Raw genomic sequence first — 20726 nt, 5'->3', positions numbered from 1 at the left:
TTCTCACATCAAAAATGAATCACTTTATTTCAGAAGTATCAATACTTACAGGGAATAATGTATCTATATGTATGTACCAGACTAACACTGAAATAAACATTTTATTTACATAAAAAGTAAGTGGGAAGTTATTTCAATACAAAAAACTTAAACTACATGTGGATTTACAAATCTCCGCTGAGCAATTTTTTGTCAAAGAGATATTCTCCCAGGGCACCATGTTTATCCATCATCTTGTCTAAGGTGGACACCTTACCAGCGAGATCTCTTTGGCCCTTATATTGTTCTTCAAGGAATTCGCCAGTCAAGTAGTCAACCAACTGTAATATAACAATAATGTTTTTCAGGATGAGTTAAATTGTGAGTGATTATTGTGAAATTAACATGAAAACAAACAATAATGCTTACATGGTAGTCATTGTAGGAAGGAGCATTTTCGCATGTGATAATAACATCTCGGATTTTCTTGGTGACAGAAGCCTCAAGCTTCAAGGCATCGCGCAGAGCTGAAATACCACTATCCCATGTGGATACTTGTGGGGAGAGCTACACAAAAATGAAATGATTTTTCGAAATAAATTACGCAAACTAGGCGAAGAAAATGAAACTGATCACTTACGCTTCTCTTAATGAGGTCGCTGACTTTTGAAGTAAGCTCTCCTCTCATTAACAGGTAAGATATAAGTTTAATTGCATGTTCCCTTTCCTCGCTGGCCGCCTCGAAGAACAGTTTAGAAAAACCCAGTCTATTTACACTGTCTTTGGAGAAATGCGCCCCCATTGCCATGTACTGCATTGCTGCTTTGAGTTCCTCCATGACTTGGGAACGCATTTTTTCCACACAGGGATCCACCATATCCAGCCAATCAGTTGGCACTTTGGGCTTTCGATGTTCGCCTACAAATTATTTTTGGCAAGTTTTAGCATTTATATGAGTGATTTCCAGCATTCTGAAGTTAAGCAGGTGCATAAAATATGCATACTGTCATATCTTAGAAATCAACCATTGCGATTAGGATGATATTTACAAAACTAGTTATTCTCATAAAAGTACCTACAGAAACATAAGTACTCCTGCTCCAAGAACAATCAAATTTAGCATTCCTTTTAAATATTGACAAAATGTATGTCAATTTTGGTCTATATATTAAATCACTAAACTGCTTCTTACAGAGTAGCTGCTAGATAAGTTTATTTAATTGTTAAGTTCATATTTAAACTTTCATCCCAAATATTGCAAATAAAAACAAATTTCTACCAAGGGGCCGCTATATAAATTCAAGTATTTGGATAAGAGTCCAACTATCAAAAATCTTTTGTTCTAAGTTAATTATGTATTTGTGTTTGTCCAGAAATATATTTTGATTAAACAGAAATTTTATTATCATTTATCTGTCTGAATCACAATAAACTTTGGAGTATTAACTAGATAAGGAATAGAGATAATTTATTTGTACTAGGGAATAGTGCAATAAAATCAAATAATAGCAGTCTGTCTGGCCATCCTCTGCTATTTAATGAATCAAAAACAAAAACAGCAAAAAGACCTAAACAAACCTAAAATAAAAATAGAAAAATTTCGTTTTAGAATTGCAAAGTGATAGACCATAGATTTCTATAACAAAATGACAATATTCAATCGTAAATTCAAAAAAAACTATTTCAAAAACAACGTTCCAACCTTGACCTTAAATCTCATAAATTGCGTCTTTTTTTCCACTACGGGAATACGTGAACAAAACAAATAAGGGTTAAGATTAAATTTTAAAACATTAAAATAGAATTCTTACACTGCAGCTGAGCAGACGTCACAGCAACACAAAGAAGCACAAGTCCCGCGATAATTTTCATTTTCGGTTTTGAGGTTCACAAAAAATTGGATGGCACAAAAACCGTTAGTCTTTTAAGCTTTGTTTCGTTAGCCTGCCTTTACACACACTGGTGCAGAAGGGCGACTACAACAAAATTCACAAAGCGGTTAGACGGAAAATATATTTATTATAAATAACACATTAAAATTTTGCGCACGACACGAATCATTTGTTATCATTCAGTCATCGAGTTCTACTCATTCGACGAATTCTGGCGGCTTAGCCCGCTTGGAGTGCAATATGCGACGTTGCCAATAAGCTTTTTTTTATGTCAGGTATTGGGCTAATCTTGGGGGACAACTATAACTTGGCAAATTTTGTTACTCGTTTTCCATTTTCTTCTATGTCCATAAAATAATTTTTAATCAATATACTACGAAATATCTCCTATTTTCATAATTTGTCGATGGACATACCAGATGTAATAAAAATTTCATTAGTTTCCATGCTTTCAGCTAAAATCGCCCGACTTAATTAAGCAGGAATATGACCTTGTGGAAATTTTGGCTGTTGTAATTAATAGTCCCAAACACGCGTATTTTTTTTATGAAATAGCGATCAAAATTTGTCCTTACGAAGTATTGATTCAAACATTTGCAGCAGAATATCAATAAACACAAGGGATATTATTACCCACGCTGCTAATTAAAAAAAAGCAATTATTTGTAAACCTAATAACACTTTTTCTTTAAATAAAGGAGTGACAACGTCGCGTATGCCTGCGGCCTCGTCAAGTGTTTGTTCCAAGCGCAGAACAGTTAATATCAACATCGTGCGCATGCTGATAAAGTCGAAAAACCCATAGTGACTAGATCCCGATACGCAATTCAAACCATTATAAGAAGAGTACGTTGTGGTACATCAATTAATTTTGTTAGAAAAAGTGTTATTTGGTTGTTCTTGATTACGCTGGCGAGATACCAGGTTACACTTTTTTGCTAACTTTACAAGCATATTAGTATACTTTTTTTCTATAGGGATCATGAAAACCATCACTCTTGTTTTCGTTGCGATTTTCGCAGTCGTCAGCTGTTCTGAAGATTATTGCTACAAAGATACAGTACGTGCTTGCAAACCCACCACCAACAAGCAACGTAAGTATTTTATTAATAAATCTGTACCGCACATAAAAATTTAGGTTATAATCACGAATATTTATATGTATTTCTCTTTTTTTTTGTGTTAGAAAATTGCACTCTACCAGTGAAAGATGATTTCAAATTATCGTTTAAGTGGCGCAAATGTTTTTTGTTTGACTGAAATTTAAAAAAAAATTAAAAGAGACTTGGTTTGTTTAGTCTTGTTCTAAAAACAAAGCTTTCCAGAACAAATTAAATATTCAAACAAAATGGTTTTTTAAAATACGGTGTATCAAAAAACAATTGAAATGAAAAAGTTGGTATGATTTTACCCCTACCAAATCTTTTAATCTTTGTTTGTTTGATATCGGTCTAATGATGTGTGACTTTGACTTGACTTGATTTGAAAATTGCTAGAAATCGCCTAAGGAAATCGCGTTATACTACGTGGCCAGTACAAAAGAAACACCATTCATCATTTAGAAACCCTTAAACGCAATTTTTCCTTCAGAGAAAATAATTAGATTAGCCATCGGCCATAAGAAATTTTTCCGCAATTGTAATGTAATGTTTTCTTGTGATGTCTTTAAGTTCATTTTAGAATGTTTTCCCATTAAAATGTAAGATTTTAGTTTCTGAAATATGGCCGGCGTTTATTATTCTTATAATAGGAAGCGCGGCACATTTCCTAATGAATAGGCAAGTACTTATCATTTTTATCATGCATTTGGTTTGCTCGACAACGCTAAAAATAGAAGTTTTGTAAGAAACTTATTGAAATTATAAAATGTTTGTGTAAATGTATTTCGTTTTGTACAGTGTGTAATATATAAAAAAGGCAACAAATATTAAGATTTAAAATAACCATATACGTTTTTACCATTACTGCAAATAAATTCTTTACAATGGTAACCTGAATTTTTATACTTTTGATATATTTAGAAATTATAATATACCTGTTTCAATTTACAGTGGTCGCATTGCCTAATTGCAACGCCAAGTATGGATCCATTGACGGGCTCCAAAGTGACCTCCAAAGATTTGCTAACCATCATTTCTTGAGATCATTTGACCTGTTACTCATGTCTACTCATTATGGTAACTATGAAAAGAACCGTGTGGGTTTTGAAAAATTGTTTCGAAAAATTTCCGACTCTCTTTGGCATGAGGGTATCGAACTAATTAAGTACATAACTAAACGTGGAGGCGATATGGACTTTAACAATGTTAACACTGAAATCAAAGAGGAAAGTTCAACCCCCAACTGGGAACTTTATGAGATTGAGTCATTGGCCAAAGCGCTGGACATTGAGAAAAATCTGGCGAAAGAGGCGTTCCAGATTCACCAACAGGCCACAAGAATAAAAGTAGAAAATCATGATCCGGAAGTGGCGTCTTACCTTGAAGAAGAGTTCATGCATGAGCAAAGGGATGTCATCAGGCAATTGTCCGGATACACCACTGACTTGAGTACCTTGCTTGATGGGCCTGACAGTTCACTGGCTTTGTATTTGTTTGATGAACATTTACAGAAAGAAATTTGAGGTTTTTGTAAATAATCAAACAAATTGCAAGTTTTTTCTTTAGTCTTAGTTTTCTCAGTCCTACTCCATTGTTTCAACAGCCAGATTGGTTTTTGTGATAACATAATTTTATACTATATTATTTGTAGAGTACTTGTTTGAATATAATACACAACTTTCTATTTGTATTATTGAATTTTGAGGACCAGTTTGTTATTTTCCTTCAGCTTTGGTATTTCTTGTGCTATTTTATTCCATCCAGATTAAAAGATCAAATGTTGAACAATTTTTTGACACTGCCACAGAAATGAAAACGTTTGGACGTACTTGGGATACACTTGGTCTCTGTCTCTGTCTCTGAAAACAATTTAGAATGTGCTACGATTAGTTCAAAAGGCATAAAAACTGTTTATCTTCTTGGTTCCAACGTGAAAATACATTAGTCCATAATTCAAGAGATTCAAAATTAAGTGGTGAATTTGATAATGGTGATGTTATTTTATTTTTCATGAGGCTATCTTTAAAGAAAAGAATTTTCACAATTTCCCCAAAAATATAAAGTAATGACGTCATCATATTGGACGCCGTTAACAGTCTTTTTAAGTCGGGACACTAGGCTCAAGAAACATTCCTCAACATATATTTATTTTATGTATATATGATATCCTGAGAGCGGTACACAAAAGAGCAATTCTGGCCAACCACAAAGGTTACCGACCCTCTTAAACGAATGATTTGTTGGTCACGAAAATACGGCTTTAAACGACTAGTGGAATCTCGAGATTCTGTGGACTTTTCCTCAATTAACCTCATTATAAAAATTAAACAAAAGACTTCTGCATAAAATTTAATAAAATACGATTTCGTTTCAAATTAAAGATAACTTTGCTTATATGGTGTCAGTCATGAATTTCTATCAATATCTCTACAAATAAATTGCATATGGCCCAAAGAAAACTAACCCTGTAATTAGACGATGGGTTCGGTAGTGGGCAAATGCCCAAAGTAATATTGTAAACCATGTTAAAACTCTCTTCTCTCTTTCCCCTTTTCTATGCGCAATGACAATAGCCATGGTACGTGTGTTCTTTTATTTATCTTCATACAGGTCGTACATCTTGGTTCCCAAGAGCGAATAGTTTATTATGTTAATAACGATTACACTTTTAACCGTATTTTTCAAATGCATTTATGGCACGGAAGCGCCAGGACAATGGTACGAGAACTTACCGGCAGTAGCAATGGATTATAAAGTGCACATAGATCCTGGAAAAGAAGATTGTTACTTTCAATATGTTAACCCGGGAGCAACGTTTTATGTTAGTTTTCAGGTAAAGAATTTTTGTGTCTAATTTTTAAAATGGTACCGAGAAAAAAAAACAACTTTTTAAATTTTGATGCAAAAGAGAAAAGAAGGTGTGTAAGTTATTTATTTGATTTCAAACGTAGGCCGTTTATGGTAAATTCGCGCATGGATTGTAGTAAATTAATGACAAAAATAAAGAACAGTTAAGACTATATTTTATGCTCAAACTCTTTTTCCGCCATAGAGCAACACAGGTGATATAAATCAAAATTAGATTTGGTCAATACATGTGGTGGCAAATGTTAATCGTTAAAAAGGTACACCGGGTTGAAAGTGAAACTTCATTTATTAACTATTTTTGTTGTTGTTCTAGTTGCAAAACAATTTGTATTCAGTACACTTTAGTTTGCTTATGGGTTACAAAAATTAACACAAGAAACATCATAAAAGTTTAATAAATTAAAACTATGACTCCGTTGCCTATGCGAAATTTAATTTTGAAATCAACCAAAACTAACAAACATCAAAATACAATCAGTTTTATATATACCAAAAACATCCTATCGCTCTCGACTTGTGACTGAAATAGCAAAAACTTTCAAATTGACTCGCGGCAAGGAAACTGTCGATGATGTTTTAAATATATTTAATTTTAATAATTTAATTTAATAATTAATTTAAATATACATTTTATTAATTTATTATTAATAAAACTCTTGAAATTTAAATCATTCCCGTGTCTATGAGTTAATACTAATGAACCTAGTTATAAATTCCCTTCACCTACTCTAATAGTGCCAAATAATATTTAAAAAAGTAATCTCTTCACTTTTTTCTATATTATAAACAAACTACGCATTATGCGCTGGCATTATACAAAGTTCTACAGTTTGCCAAAACGAATCGGTATAAAACACTTGCCATGCTTTTGCGAATATCAACTAAATTTAACACGGCAAAAAGTCGCATAGCCCCGCGAATCGCCCGGTTTCGACGACGTAGGACGGCCTCAAGGTTAATAGAAAGAAGTATCAATTTGAGTGGAGCGCAATTGACCTATTTAAAGAGTATTAGGGAGTGAATTTTTGGAAAAATTAAACGCTTTATTTGATTTTTGAAAGAAATAATGAGATAAATAAATTGACCTAAATATGGAATGTACATAAATAATTTAATGGTTAAAAAAAGTAATGAAAAGCTTTCTTTTTTTTATTATTCTATTTTCTTAAAATGGGTTAAATAAAATATAAACTTGAATTAGATTGTTCTGCAAAATGGTTATTTATATATAGACCTAAAACTATATTTATAATACGTACATAGAAAAAGGCTTTGGTTTTCTGAAATATATTATTTACTATAAATAATGATGGGGTGTTTTACTTAGTGATATCTAAAAGGAATGAATTTTCTTTATCTACCTGTACCCTCTAGTTTTCTTCACAATATTCCCTGTGTACCATACCATTCATAAATAATAGCTACTTTTCCTCGTGCTTTTTAACTAAGTATCCAGGTGCATAATCATCACTGTATATAGTTGCTTTCGGTATCTATTCTATCCTCGGCAATATTCTAAATCAACTCTAAATTAACGATGTTTATGTTAAGACCTTGGGACTGGACGTATCACCCCTAAGAATATTGTGCATTTGAATAATATAATTTAACTAAGCCAGGATTTGTATTGTATTTGTATTCTATAAATAGCATTTTAGTGACACAAGAAAGGTCCAGAGAGCTCGATAGTGTCGTAGTTATTTCTTGATTATAACTAAGAGGTGACAAAATTTGGGGAACAACAGCAAATAACATGTTTGTGCAGAATGTATCAATCAGAATCAGAATGCATTTGGGATTACGTGTTCGATAAACATTCAGTACAACTTAGCATCATTAAAACTGAAACGCTATTAAGATTTCTTGATTAATTTTTAATAATTTGAATTAAATTGTTGACCCCATTACAAAATATGACTTTATTATAAGTGGGATATAAAATTTTATATATTTTTGCAATTACTTTCGTTAAGTATTTGAAACAATAAATTAATTCTATTAGATTTAGATTTAGAAAACATCGGTATCTTAACTTATTGAGAGTTTACCATTAAAACTTAAAGATAATTGAAACTTAATTCTATGGTTACAATATTTCACGGAAATACCATATTCATTTTGTAATGTGAGAACCAAAAATGTTGTCCAAAACAAGTATGGTTTTTATTTTATCAATTTGCACAATATTCATTGTGTTTGAAGAAAATGGTTACCTAAAAAAGAAAGAAATACAAGCTAGCCTAAATTATGTAACCAAAATTGATGAAAGACCATACTCTACTTTACTATATACGCGGGCCTATACTATATACTGCAAACTATGTTATAAATAATCATACATAAATGAACCTGCATTAATAAAATAATCATACCAAAAATAATTTCAGTTTTTTAATGATTTGTTATTGGAGGTCTCAATATACTGCTTTACCCTATTTGGACTATCTTGTTTCCTTTTCCATTTCCGAGGTTCCAATATTGAAGTTTAAAAATAAATAAGAACTAAAAGTTCAGATTTTCACATTTTCACATTTGATAAAGACACGGTGTTGTCGAAACAATTGTCATGTCATAATATATAATTTCGTGAAAATCTGAACTTTTAGTTCTTATTTATTTTGATAAATGGATTTTCATCAAGTAAAAGCCACCTCAGTTCAATTGAAAGTTCAATTTGAATCACCCAGTATATTTAAAATTTGCACTTATTTCTGTTCGGAAAATATTTTTACCAAGAATTTTAGATAGACTATAATAGAACAAGACAGAGTACGTCAACAATTCAAAAAGGCAAAATGAAAGGCTAAAGCAAATTTTGAAGTGTTTAATAAATAAAGAAAACCTATAAATAACTTTAGTTACATGGTTAAATTTATCATTTACGAGTTATCTTATCCGTAACACATATATTAGGGCTCAGGAAAGGGACTCAAGTGTATCGAAGCTCGCCTATTTATGACAGAACCGCTTGCTCCTTACAAAAGCATTTGCTTTGGTGCAAAATATCCTCGAACCATTGTTGTGTGGTGTATACACAAATGATTCACAAATGACGGCCCAAAATTAAACTTATAACCTTTGCCAAAGTGGGAGAGGATGGGAGTCTTTTCGGTAAGGTTTTTTATATAAGAATCTTTGTTAAAAAGGCACGGGAAGTCATATGGTACATATACACGGTGAATCACAAATCGTGACCGGAAATAATACAGGCTGATAAGCCAGTGAAGAACGTAAATAAGTTATTTTGTTTTGGCGAAAATTATAATTTATCAGTGGGCGAAACCTTTTATTTTTAAGGAATGTACCACCATTTTATCCCACTGCACTAAATTGCAGGATATTGCTTGAGATTGTGGCAACATTTGTGTTAATTGATGTATCCAATTTCAACTTTTTTACTGGTTCCTAAAACATTTAGAAAAATATAAAATAGTTTTCTAAAATAAACACACTGCATCCTTTTAGCAAAAACTACGAGGTGTCATTTTTAGTCACCATTTTAATTAGCACGATATTTCATGACATCAAAACGAAAGCGTTATTTAGTCTATTGTTCAATTTCCTAGTCTATTTTTTCTGTCAGCAATTATTTTCTTTTAACTAATTTCGTAGAGTCTGAAACAATTCTTTTAAAGCAAACAATTCAATTCAAATTTTATCGAATAATTTTCCTGTGTTGCAGGTAGACAGTCAACATTTTCTACATGGTATTTTTAAACCAAAAAAATGACAAATACTATCTTTGAGAAATCGTATCAATGGAAGATGTTATATATGGAATGAAAACATTCTCTAACAATTGTCTAATTTTGTGAACTACACCTGGTAAGCTTACTTGTGATTGTGCGAAAATTTTTTGCTTTTGGAGTTGTCCGAATCTGTATTCATGTTCGATAGATATCAAGATAATAATATATAATAAGCTTGATCCAGAACTTTTAGTATTTCTAGAAACCACCAAGAAATTTTTCATGAAATAAATAGCGCGATGTCAAAATATTTTTACACAATTTCAGTGTTCACTACAACGTAGCATTTCTTTTCTAGGTAGTTCGTGGTGGGGATGGTATGGCAGGGTTTGCTGTTAGGAATCCGGCAAATACTATAGTTCACCCGTATCAGTGGAAACCAAACAGTGAATATCAAGAACAGTCATCTCCCGGTGGCTATTATTCAGTGTGTATAGATAATCAGTTTTCTAGATTTGCTGGGAAATTAGTGAATATCTACATTACTGTCGTAAGATATGATCTGTGGTCACAATACACAAAAGATGTTGAAGAACTCAATCTAAATATGGAAAATTTCACGGTAAGATAACTTTTTACCTGAACCATTTTGATTTTTATTGGTTATTACTTTTTTTCTCAAATTGAGACTAGTTTGTAGCGATTGATTTTATTTATGAACTTGTAAAATGTGTTTGCAATCAATAAATGTAAAAGTTGGAGTGAAATATCCTCATCGAGGAACATAAAATCTAAAATAATAATAAATCTTAAAACTTTAACATCTGTAGGTCGGCCGCCAGCCACGTAATAAATAGGTCCACAAGATTCCAATACTGAATTTTGAGATACTCGATGATACAAAATTAAAGGGGACAAACGCTTAGCAAAAAAATTTAAGCACGGAACCAACCAAAATTAACTGTACTTTTTATAAAACGTCCGGATTCCTCCTGCCTCGGTTTTTGCTGAGTCGAATTTGCTGACGTTTCGCCAATCATCCTGTTGGCTTCTTTAGAGCTTGACTGAAACTGCTTCTGTTGTTTTTGCCTAGTTTTTAAAGAAAAATTTAAAACTGTTTAATTGCATTGGCCTCAACCGCTTCTAACCATTACAAGATTTATTTTATTGTATTTCTGGAACATCATTTAAACAAAAAATTATTTGTGACTATGTTAAAAGAAATCTGTGGTCACGACAGTAAGTTTTCAAAATCGGCTAAATGTTTTTGTGTAAAAAACGTTTTTTTTTTTGCAAAAACTTTCAAAGTCTTTTGAAAACTGAGCATAATTGGAGAATATAATCTGCCCTTATGGGGATTGCGCCATGTTATGTAGTCAGACATGTATTTATCATATTGACATTATATTGTTACAGTCATCCATCATGGAAGTGGAGAGAAACATAAATCATATGCTGCAATTTCAACACCATTCAAGAGGCAGAGAGGCTTGGGATTATAATCTGTTACAAGGAAATAATTCATATGTTGTACGATGGTCTCTAATTCAAATTGTGGTTATAATAGCAACAGTTTGTATTCAAGTATATTTTGTAAGAAAACTATTTGATACAAATGGGAGCAACAAAAGATCTCGAATTTGAAATTATTTATATAAATAAAATATGCGGCAGTTTTTTATATATTTTTTTAATGTTATCAATAATTATGTTTTGCGAAAATAAAGTTTACGTTTTTTCTATCTTGCATCAGGCGTCTTTATTTTAATGCATTATTTTTTTTTTTTCATTTTCAAACTACCGATATTATGTAGTCTGGATTGAATACAACTTGTGCAGACCATCCTTATTAGTTTTGAGTAGTAGTATCTATTTTTATAATAAAAATGATTTTAGCCACCTATATTATTTTGACGTTTGACAATTCTGATGTTACCTCGCAGTCACTCTGTGTAACGAAAATCCATAATACCAAAAATGCGCTATGAATGGGGGGGGGGATGTTTAATATTTCAAGTGCTGAGTAAAATCCATTATACTAATTATGTTAATTTTTGCATTCTCAAATTATTTTTTGGGCAATTCTCTTGGCGAAATGCTCTTCTCAAAAGTTCCTGTATTATTAGCATGGATGTCAAACACAGATGAGTCAAACCATATAGCCACTAGAGATAGAGGAACTGGATATACTTATAATACATGAACTTATAGATCAACTATGAAAAAAAATTGAGAAAATTTAATAGAGACGAGATTTAAAATCTCGTTTTTAACCAACGACCTTGCGACAATCAACATGGTCGCTGACAGATCGTCAATAAGGTTGGCTAGGACAGTATTTTCTCAAAATATGCCTAGATCTCGTCAAATGTTCGGGGAAAACGAGCTAACTGTAGAGAGCGCTGTATATAAAGAAAGTGAAGCAAAGTGCAAGTTAGTGGGTGAAATTTAGAGACATGCGGGGAAGATTATTATTCCCATCTCTACGAAAATAACATAGCCGTCCCAGACGCATCAATTTTTACTGCCCTAGTGCAACTATAATATCAAATATTTGCACAAATTATAAATATTTTGCACGTAAAAATAATTACTGTCATCTGAAAAATTTCTTGCAATTTAGTATTGACACGTTGCAGCATTTTCATTGAAAACAATCAGACAGAAATACATAAACCATTAATCACCCACGTTTTTTCCGAAACTATGTTAATGCCAAAAGTAAAAAAAGTCGTTTAAAGGGAAATCAGTTTTTTTAGAAAACGGGATGAAATCAAGATCGGCCCGCAAATAGGATCATGAAATTTCTGCTATAGAAAGTATATCCATAGTACGTTAAATAAAAGAAAAAAAAATTTTAAAGTATTTTTATTTGCGACTCAATATTTAAAAAAAAAACTAATCGAAACAGAAATTTTAACTGGAAACGAAAGAATTTTCACAAATCATAATTTCGGTTCAATACACAAATTTAGTGCAGTCAAATCACGAGTTACGACAAGGCGCTAACTCACCAGTTAGTATTACGTGAAATTGTTAATTTTATTTAGTATACGAAAGTATGCAAGAGTACGTATAGCATAGGTCGCTTTCGATGGCATCTAACGAAAGCAACACATTGACATTTAATTTAAAGAACAATCAAAACATTCAAACGTATCTTGTGACTTAGCCGCTCCTTTGCTACAAAGGTTACCATGGAAAAATGTATTCTATGATTTTTTATACACAACTATGTTCTGCATTCTCGTTCATTTTACGAGAACCGAATCAATCAGTGAACAATTTCGAAAAGACCGAATCTTTTCAATTAATCGTTCATTTCAATACTTTTTGTTGCAAACTATAAACCATAAGCGACAATAATCACTGAATCCGAATACTCCGAACGACCGATTCAGAATCATATGAATTTGAATTATTGTTGTGTCTATATTTTCTGTTTTAGTTAGAATCATAGTTAGCGGTGTTCTACTTTTTATTGCATGATGATTTTATCAAAAGAGGTACTACGTATTGGGTTGTACGAGTAATACATTAATTTGTTTAAGTTATATACGTGTGTGGAAAAAAATTCACACATAAGCAAATTTACCAATCGATATCCTCAACTCAATACTATACAATTATTATAACAATATTCCCATTCCTTTTCCGTGATCCGATTCTGTTGTGAATTTCAATCTTAAACCATTCAATTGAACCGTATTCCGCAAGGCGAATTCGACTTGTGTTGGTACGGTCGGTCGATCGGTCGTCCTGTAATTGGTCGCCGTCTCACTTCAGACCGGTGAGGGCGGCAGCGAGAGTGAAAAAGGTGATCGAATCTTTACGAATAAGCACGATTTGGTAATCGATCCTATGAACTGATTGAATGAAAGTGACCGAATCAACCGCGATTAACACAACTCTAGTCATGGCCAAAGATAGCAGAGGTAAATTTTGGTTAGAACATTTGTGGTCATGCGTGTAGATGAAAAAAGGCTTGTTTCATGGAATTCAAACAACGGTAATTTGTACTGTGTTCTATGGATGTAAGCAAGAAAGGGGAAAGTACTTCGTCTTTTGATGTGCTATGATTGACAAATAAATGGTGAAGTTTGTCTGTAGTAAATGTGATATTCTTAACTTTCATCAGGATTTTGCTGATGAAGTATCCGAAACGACTAATTATCGGAAAAGTTGGAGAGGAAGCTGTAAAACGTTCCCGTATTTCAGAAAGCTCGCCTGCGAGTCGCGTTAAGATTAGTATGGCCGGTAAGTCGTGTTGCGATTTCGTCGCATATCGTAAACAGTGATTTTTATGTGTTTAAATATCGCGTTAGAGCTTTAAACGAAAAATAATTCATGTAAGGTAAAAGTTAATTTTCTTCAAGACGCTTCAGCACCCAACGCGTGTTGGTTTAAATGTAGTTTTTCTGTATTTTTTTTATTATGTACATCAATTGTGTATTGTATTGAATTCTTGATTTTCAAATGGGTTTCGTTGAAACTTCACTTGTCTTTGATATATATACTTTAAAAAGTTTTTATCGTGATTCTACATTCAGAATTGAACAGCAGGTTTTTTATTTATTAAACTATTTTTATAAATTTACCATTATTTTTGTTTTTCTCAATTGTGTATTTCATCTAATTTGTTAACCAGGTTTCAAATTCACCATCAATCTCTTCACAAGATCTTAAAGTTTTAGTTTTCAAATGACGACAAGCACTAGATAGGAAAGCTGATGGGTATCAACATCATTTTTACAAAGCAAAAAATGTTATGACAAATCTCAAGAATATAGGTGACATAATAAAGTAACTTTTATTAGGGTATTATAATTATCTTAAGTATAATAGTATCCCGACATCTGTAAAAATAATAACATTGTTTTTAATGTAGGTGCCATAATTACCACAGTTCTAAAAAATGGCTTTAAGGAACTGTAAATTTTAGTTTAGAATGTGATAATATTTTGTCTTGTATAATGTAGAATAAAATTTCTTTTGCCAGTAACAAAACGTGATTTTTTCACTGTGGTTAGTACAATAACTTAACTAACTTCATATAACTTCTAAATTCGGTGAAAGACAAGAGTTAAAAAGTATAAGTTTGAATTGTTTTTAATTTGTTACAAGGGAGAGTTTAAATTCACTTATTTGGCTTTGGCAGTAAGACTGCTTTCACATATAGAATGGTTGAGACTATTTCTACTGTGTTCAATAGAAAAGGTAAAGCAACTAGGAGAGCATGTTGTATGGTATATTATGATCCACTAGTTCAGGGTTATTTGGTTTTTAGCGTAACTCAATAAGACCAATCTAACAGGGCAGGATATTGCTATCACATCTCAAAGTTTCATTGAGGGGTTGTATGAAATTTGCAATCAATGCCGTTTCAGAATTATTATTGCAAAGTGTGTTTTTTGTGTTTTAGGGAATGGAGAAATCCAGTGGTGCTTTTCACAAGTTAAAGGAACGCTAGATGATGATGTTACAGAAGCAGATATAATATCATGTGTTGAATTTAACCACGATGGAGAGCTGCTTGCAACAGGAGACAAAGGAGGTCGTGTGGTTATTTTTCAGCGTGATCCGTTGTCCAAGAGTGCAATTCCAAGGCGAGGTGACTATAATGTTTATTCCACTTTTCAGAGTCATGAACCTGAATTCGATTATCTAAAAAGTTTGGAAATTGAAGAAAAGATAAACAAAATCAGGTGGTTAAAAAGAAGAAATCCTGCCCATTTTCTCCTATCCACAAATGATAAAACTATCAAGTTATGGAAAGTATCGGAGAGAGATAAAAAAGTGGAGGGATACAACACAAGATCTGAAAATGGTATGTGGCAGCTGAGTTATTTTATTTACATGTTTTATGCTTATATATATATATAGTTTTTACAATTAATCAGAATTTCAATACTTTTGTGGAACCATAAAAAATTGCTGTAATGCTTTGCACTCTTATTTGATGTCACAATTTAATTAATGTTCAGTTTCACAACAACAAAAACCACTGGTTTACAATTCTTTAAACTATTTTTTTAAATTTTCATTTAGCACTAGGAGTTAGTTTAGTTAGTTTTGGCAACTGCTAAATATATCAAAATAGGGTGTCTGGGCTTCATTTCAATTTCAAGAAATTGTTTGGTGAGGGTGCGTGGTCACCCAAAGTTTTTGAGTTAAAATATTGTATTTGTTGTTGATGTTGATTTTCCTTTCCTGGCATAAAATGATTTTGTGCCTTACTTTAATCTGAATAATCCAATTAAACAACAAAATACACATTTTTCCATTTAATGTGATAATGAAAAAAAAACCTGTTTTGTTTCACATTGCTGTATTAAAAAAAAAAACATTTATTTTCAATTTATTTGTATTATATGAAATATATCCTTTTAATATATATTTTATGACAATTTTTTTTATTACACCTTTTACCCATTTCCAGGATCATTAGTTAATCCAACAGCTATTAATTCGTTACGAGTGCCAGTTATTAAGCCAATGGAATTAATGGTTGAAGCATCTCCAAGAAGAATATTTGCGAATGCCCATACTTACCATATAAATTCCATATCAGTTAATTCTGATCAAGAAACATTTCTGTCTGCTGATGACCTTAGAATTAACCTATGGCATTTAGAAATAACTGATCAAAGTTTCAATATTGTTGACATCAAACCAACCAATATGGAGGAACTTACAGAAGTTATCACAGCTGCCGAATTTCATCCAGTGGAATGTAATTTGTTTGTCTATAGCAGTAGCAAGGGAACAATAAGGTTGGTGTCTTAGTTTGTGCAATAATTCCATTTATATAATACATATATCAGAAGTTCTCTATTCACATGAGTGGCTAACTTTTACTGAAATAAAAAACAAGAGGAAAAGCATCACTATCCTCTTCTACCTACCCTTAATTTTGGTAACTATCTCTTGGAAGGGGTTGCATCGAACTTGAGGACGTAAAACATTGTCTTGGCTTAACGGATGAACTTTTTCACTTCTACCGTTCGATGGGCGCTTTCTGTTGAAAATTTGTAGAAATCATTAGAAGAGCCAGTTAGTAAATGAATACCACAATGACTACAACAGCCACAAAATGACATTTTGGAAGGGTTTCTTAAAATTTAAAATTAAGTTCCGCAATCTACATAAATATTACTTGTTCTCATCTTTAGCAGCATTTTTCTAACATATCATTAAAGATGTAATTGCAATAGAACGTTATGCAATACATTTTATAAACTATGCTTTATTTCCAAGTTTATTTAGGTATAAATGCAACGTGTATTTAATAAACCAGTTCCTAAAGAATTTTACAAAGCTTGTTGTATACTATGCTTTTTTTAAAACTACAACAGAATTTTAGTTTTTGCACTCGGTTTGTTTTAATAGGAAAAACCTACAAGTATTCCAGATGACATGGTTCGATTTTTTATTTATATTTAAAGACTTTTTTGTTACTTAAATGCTGGGCATACTCTTGCTGCTTGCTTGAATATATATATTTTTTATTTCATATGGCAATCATTCTCGTGTTGAGCCTTTTTCAAACATATATGGTTTTTGGTATTTGTCATGAAAATAGTATATACCAACAACCACTGCAGTTTGGAAAAGTCTGAATGTGGCATTTTTTTAAAACCTTGGACAACAATTGATTGCTATAAGATAGTTAAATTATAGAAAAAATTATACTGAATTAATGTGATAATATTATATATGTAATATTAATTAATAAAATTAATAACTTATTGGCAATTTTCGTAAGGACCGAAAATTAAAAAACGCTCTGTATCTCGGTTATCAACAAAAGCGGCCGTGACATTTTGGTACCGAAACTTTCGCGCATGCCCCTAAATTTGTCCACACACTTAACTCGTTTTTTTCTTGAAAATTTAAAAAGTGCCAAATCTAAACTGAAAACTGTTGAATTGATGAAATATCGGCGTCCATGTTGGTTGCGAGGTCGTATTGATTGGGCTTTGAAATTGCAATTCTTATAACAGTTGATAATGTATTTTGAAATAACTCGCACATGCGCATATTGAATGAACCTAAAGGATATGCAAAGCCTCTATGTATTTTATATAGCAAGTATATGGGGTTTCTTATTTAATTAAGACCACTATGTACATATGTTCTTTTGCATTTATTTTAATTACATTTAGTAAATGAAATTTTCAGACAACCAGCTTAATGAAAAACAATATTCTTAAAGTCATATCACATGTGAAATACTGCAAAGTACTTTTTATAATATTTGAACCCTTTTAGGTTATGTGATATGAGGGCAGCTGCGCTTTGTGATAGACATGCAAAATTATTTGAGGAACCTGAGGATCCAACAAATAGAAGTTTCTTTTCGGAGATTATTTCTAGCATTAGTGATGTTAAACTGGCAAACAATGGAAGATATCTAGTTTCTAGAGATTATCTTTCAGTAAAGGTCTGGGATCTTCACATGGAAGCTAAGCCTGTTGAAATCTATCCTGTAAGATGTTATTTTATGCAACTCACTCCACTTATTAATAACAGTAAATGTAATACTTCCTAATACAGCAACTCTAAAACACTGATCTAACAAATAAAAATAGTGAACATATAGCATAGTGTAAACTTGGTACCATATTTAATACACAGTTCCACAGGTTTCTTTAAATCACCCACATTTTGAAAAAAAGCTTCTAATTCTTATTTCATCCTCTGTCATAAATTGTAGGTTAATCTGTCTATTTGATTTCATATTCATTGTTTCATCAACTGATTTTTTGGACTATGTCTTCTAATTGATCTTTATTGTAATGTTTCACTTTTTAAATAACAATGTTGTATGTACTGTGCTAATAGTGTTTTTTTACTTCCACAGGTTTCTTTAAATCACCCACATTTTGAAAAAAAGCTTCTAATTCTTATTTCATCCTCTGTCATAAATTGTAGGTTAATCTGTCTCTATTTGATTTCATATTCATTGTTTCATCAACTGATTTTTTGGACTATGTCTTCTAATTGATCTTTATCGTAATGTTTCACTTTTTAAATAACAATGTTGTATGTACTGTGCTAATAGTGTTTTTTTACTTCAGATACATGAATATCTGAGAGCGAAACTTTGTTCCCTATATGAAAATGACTGCATATTTGATAAGTTTGAATGTTGTTGGAATGGAAATGATACTGCAATCATGACAGGTTCCTACAATAACTTCTTTAGAATATTTGATCGGACAATGAAACGTGAAGTGACTTTAGAAGCTTCAAGAGATGTAGCCAAACCTAGAACAATATTAAGACCTAGAAAGGTCTGTTCACAAGGCAAGCGAAAAAAAGATGAAATCAGTGTGGACTGTTTAGATTTTAATAAGAAAATTTTACATACTGCCTGGCATCCAATGGAAAATATAATCGCAGTGGCAGCAACTAACAACTTATTTTTATTTCAGGATAAATTCTAATGTAAATAAAAATAAATTATTTTAATTTGAAAATTGTTACTTAATTGATTGTATAATAATTAATTATTGGTTGCACCAACGCAGCGCCTAATAAGGCTTACTGCAGCGCCACAATGTTCCTGGGATATTTGGTGTTATGACCCCTTTAAGAATTTGACAACTTTCACATTTTGTTAAAAATGGTTTGCAAAAAAACACTTCCTATTTGATCATATACATAATTTGTGATGATATTTTAAAATATAAAATGAGGAATTATAACAAAACATATTTGCTTTTTATTAAAACTTGTGTCAACCATATAGCTATTAGATAATCTAGTAAAACTACTATGGTAAAAATTGATGCATCGCAGGCGGCATTGATGTTTTCAAAGAGATTTTCCGCGCATGCCTCTACATTTCACCCGCAAATCTGCACTTTGCACCATTTTATTTCTAAAAAACGATTTCCATACACTTAACTCGTTTTCCCAGAACATTTAACGAGATCTAGCCAGCCGTATTTTGAGACAGTACTACCTTAAACATGCCGCATTCGAACTTATCGACGACCTGTCAACAGCCATGTTGGTTGTGGAATGCAGCAAAGTGATTGGCTAGAATTAGTATATTATGCAACAAGTGCGGTAAACGGCATTTAACTCACGAGTTTATTTGACACGAGCAGAGCGAGTTTTTAATAAATGAGTGAGTTAAAAAGTTTACCGAACGTGTTCATACTATACTTTTTCTACGACCGTTAGTTTTTCCGTACATTTTCGCAAAACAACACGAATACACTCACTGACTGACAAACGTCAAAAACCCGTGCGGTAAAATCCCGGAAATGTCCGAAGTGGCTTGGATTCGTGGGAAACCAAACTGACGTGGTAAAGTGGGTCTCGTAAAGTGACGCTAATTGGGTATTTTACAGACGGGAATAGAAAAGAGATTTAAAATCTCGCCCATGCGCGATCTAGGCCTAGGTATTTTGAGAAAATACCGTCGTAAAAATGCCGCATCTACACTTATTGCTGCCAGTTCAATGGTTAAAAACGGACTTAAAATCTCGCACATGTGCATGTATAATGGACCACCTCAAAATTTTTTTCGTAGTTGCTTCATAAGTTCCAGTATTATCAGCATGGGCGGGGCCTCTATATCTCTAGTAGCTATAGGGTCCAAACACATTTAGTTTTCTGGTGAGAAGGTCTATTGAGCATGCCAATTTTGCGAGATCTTTGACCAATAACATTGCGGCTTTGCATAACAAACTTGACCGCTATTGGGGGATGCGGCATTTTCATGGCAGTAACAACTGAGACAATTGCAAATAGTTATAATGTAATGCCTGTAAAATGATTTTTAGGATGGCCAAAAAACTTAATAAACACATATATTATTATTATTGTTTATAGTAAACAATTAGATTAGTCATTAAATATAAAAGGAAAACTAACCCCAAAAAACAAAAGACTCCCGCAGATTTTTTGCAAGACGTGGTTTTACAAATTGGCACGAGAAAGCTGTAAAGCGAACTGGCCATATATAACTTGATCTCTCGAATGAAGAATCTTAAGACTCTTATTATATCTGGACATCGCGTAAATATGGCATTAAAGAACGTCTAGAAGTTCGATCTGTACCGCCGTCAAAAATTGAGAGTATGAAGGAAAATCAATCAATCAAATCAAGTAATCAAATGGACAAATGTTAGTAGCAAGTTGCCCAGCATTAGTTGGTATACTCCAATAAAGAAGACGAGTAA

The 20726-nt window shown here is 32.2% G+C and overlaps 4 protein-coding genes and 1 long non-coding RNA gene across 6 annotated transcripts; 3 read left to right on the top strand and 2 right to left on the bottom strand.

Moving 5' to 3' along the window:
- LOC132703826 (ferritin heavy chain) lies at positions 1 to 2087 on the bottom strand. Its single transcript, XM_060673327.1, has 4 exons — positions 1791 to 2087; positions 620 to 897; positions 409 to 546; positions 1 to 320 (listed from the first exon to the last, which is right to left on the bottom strand). The coding sequence occupies exons 1-4, from the start codon at positions 1849 to 1851 to the stop codon at positions 165 to 167; spliced, it is 633 nt and encodes a 210-aa protein (XP_060529310.1). The 5' UTR covers positions 1852 to 2087; the 3' UTR covers positions 1 to 164.
- Positions 2088 to 2564: 477 nt separating this feature from the next.
- On the top strand, positions 2565 to 4653 carry LOC132703880 (ferritin-2 heavy chain). Of its 2 annotated transcripts, none has more exons than XM_060673397.1 (3): positions 2565 to 2717; positions 2849 to 2965; positions 3923 to 4653. In XM_060673397.1, exons 2-3 carry the CDS (start codon positions 2854 to 2856, stop codon positions 4492 to 4494), a joined length of 684 nt encoding a protein of 227 aa, XP_060529380.1. In that variant the 5' UTR covers positions 2565 to 2717; positions 2849 to 2853; the 3' UTR covers positions 4495 to 4653. The 2 variants fall into 2 exon arrangements, with proteins under 2 accessions (XP_060529380.1, XP_060529379.1); XM_060673396.1 differs by having other exon boundaries at positions 2636 to 2795.
- Positions 4654 to 5536: 883 nt separating this feature from the next.
- On the top strand, positions 5537 to 11372 carry LOC132703140 (transmembrane emp24 domain-containing protein B). The gene is made up of 3 exons (XM_060672234.1): positions 5537 to 5804; positions 9887 to 10150; positions 10945 to 11372. Exons 1-3 carry the CDS (start codon positions 5619 to 5621, stop codon positions 11170 to 11172), a joined length of 678 nt encoding a protein of 225 aa, XP_060528217.1. The 5' UTR covers positions 5537 to 5618; the 3' UTR covers positions 11173 to 11372.
- LOC132703141 (uncharacterized) lies at positions 8496 to 12660 on the bottom strand. Its single transcript, XR_009619031.1, has 3 exons — positions 12543 to 12660; positions 10496 to 10617; positions 8496 to 9244 (listed from the first exon to the last, which is right to left on the bottom strand). It is a non-coding gene; the product is annotated as an uncharacterized LOC132703141 (long non-coding RNA).
- Positions 12661 to 13538: 878 nt separating this feature from the next.
- Positions 13539 to 19154, top strand: LOC132703465 (serine/threonine-protein phosphatase 2A 55 kDa regulatory subunit B alpha isoform). The gene is made up of 5 exons (XM_060672732.1): positions 13539 to 13785; positions 14951 to 15355; positions 15968 to 16301; positions 17800 to 18016; positions 18609 to 19154. The coding sequence occupies exons 1-5, from the start codon at positions 13677 to 13679 to the stop codon at positions 18975 to 18977; spliced, it is 1434 nt and encodes a 477-aa protein (XP_060528715.1). The 5' UTR covers positions 13539 to 13676; the 3' UTR covers positions 18978 to 19154.
- Positions 19155 to 20726: the final 1572 nt, after the last annotated feature.

The sequence above is a fragment of the Cylas formicarius genome, unplaced genomic scaffold (assembly GCF_029955315.1).
Source record: "Cylas formicarius isolate icCylForm1 unplaced genomic scaffold, icCylForm1.1 PGA_scaffold_6__28_contigs__length_40554024, whole genome shotgun sequence".
NCBI lineage: Eukaryota > Metazoa > Arthropoda > Insecta > Coleoptera > Brentidae > Cylas > Cylas formicarius.
This window is presented reverse-complemented; position numbering and strand designations above follow the sequence as displayed.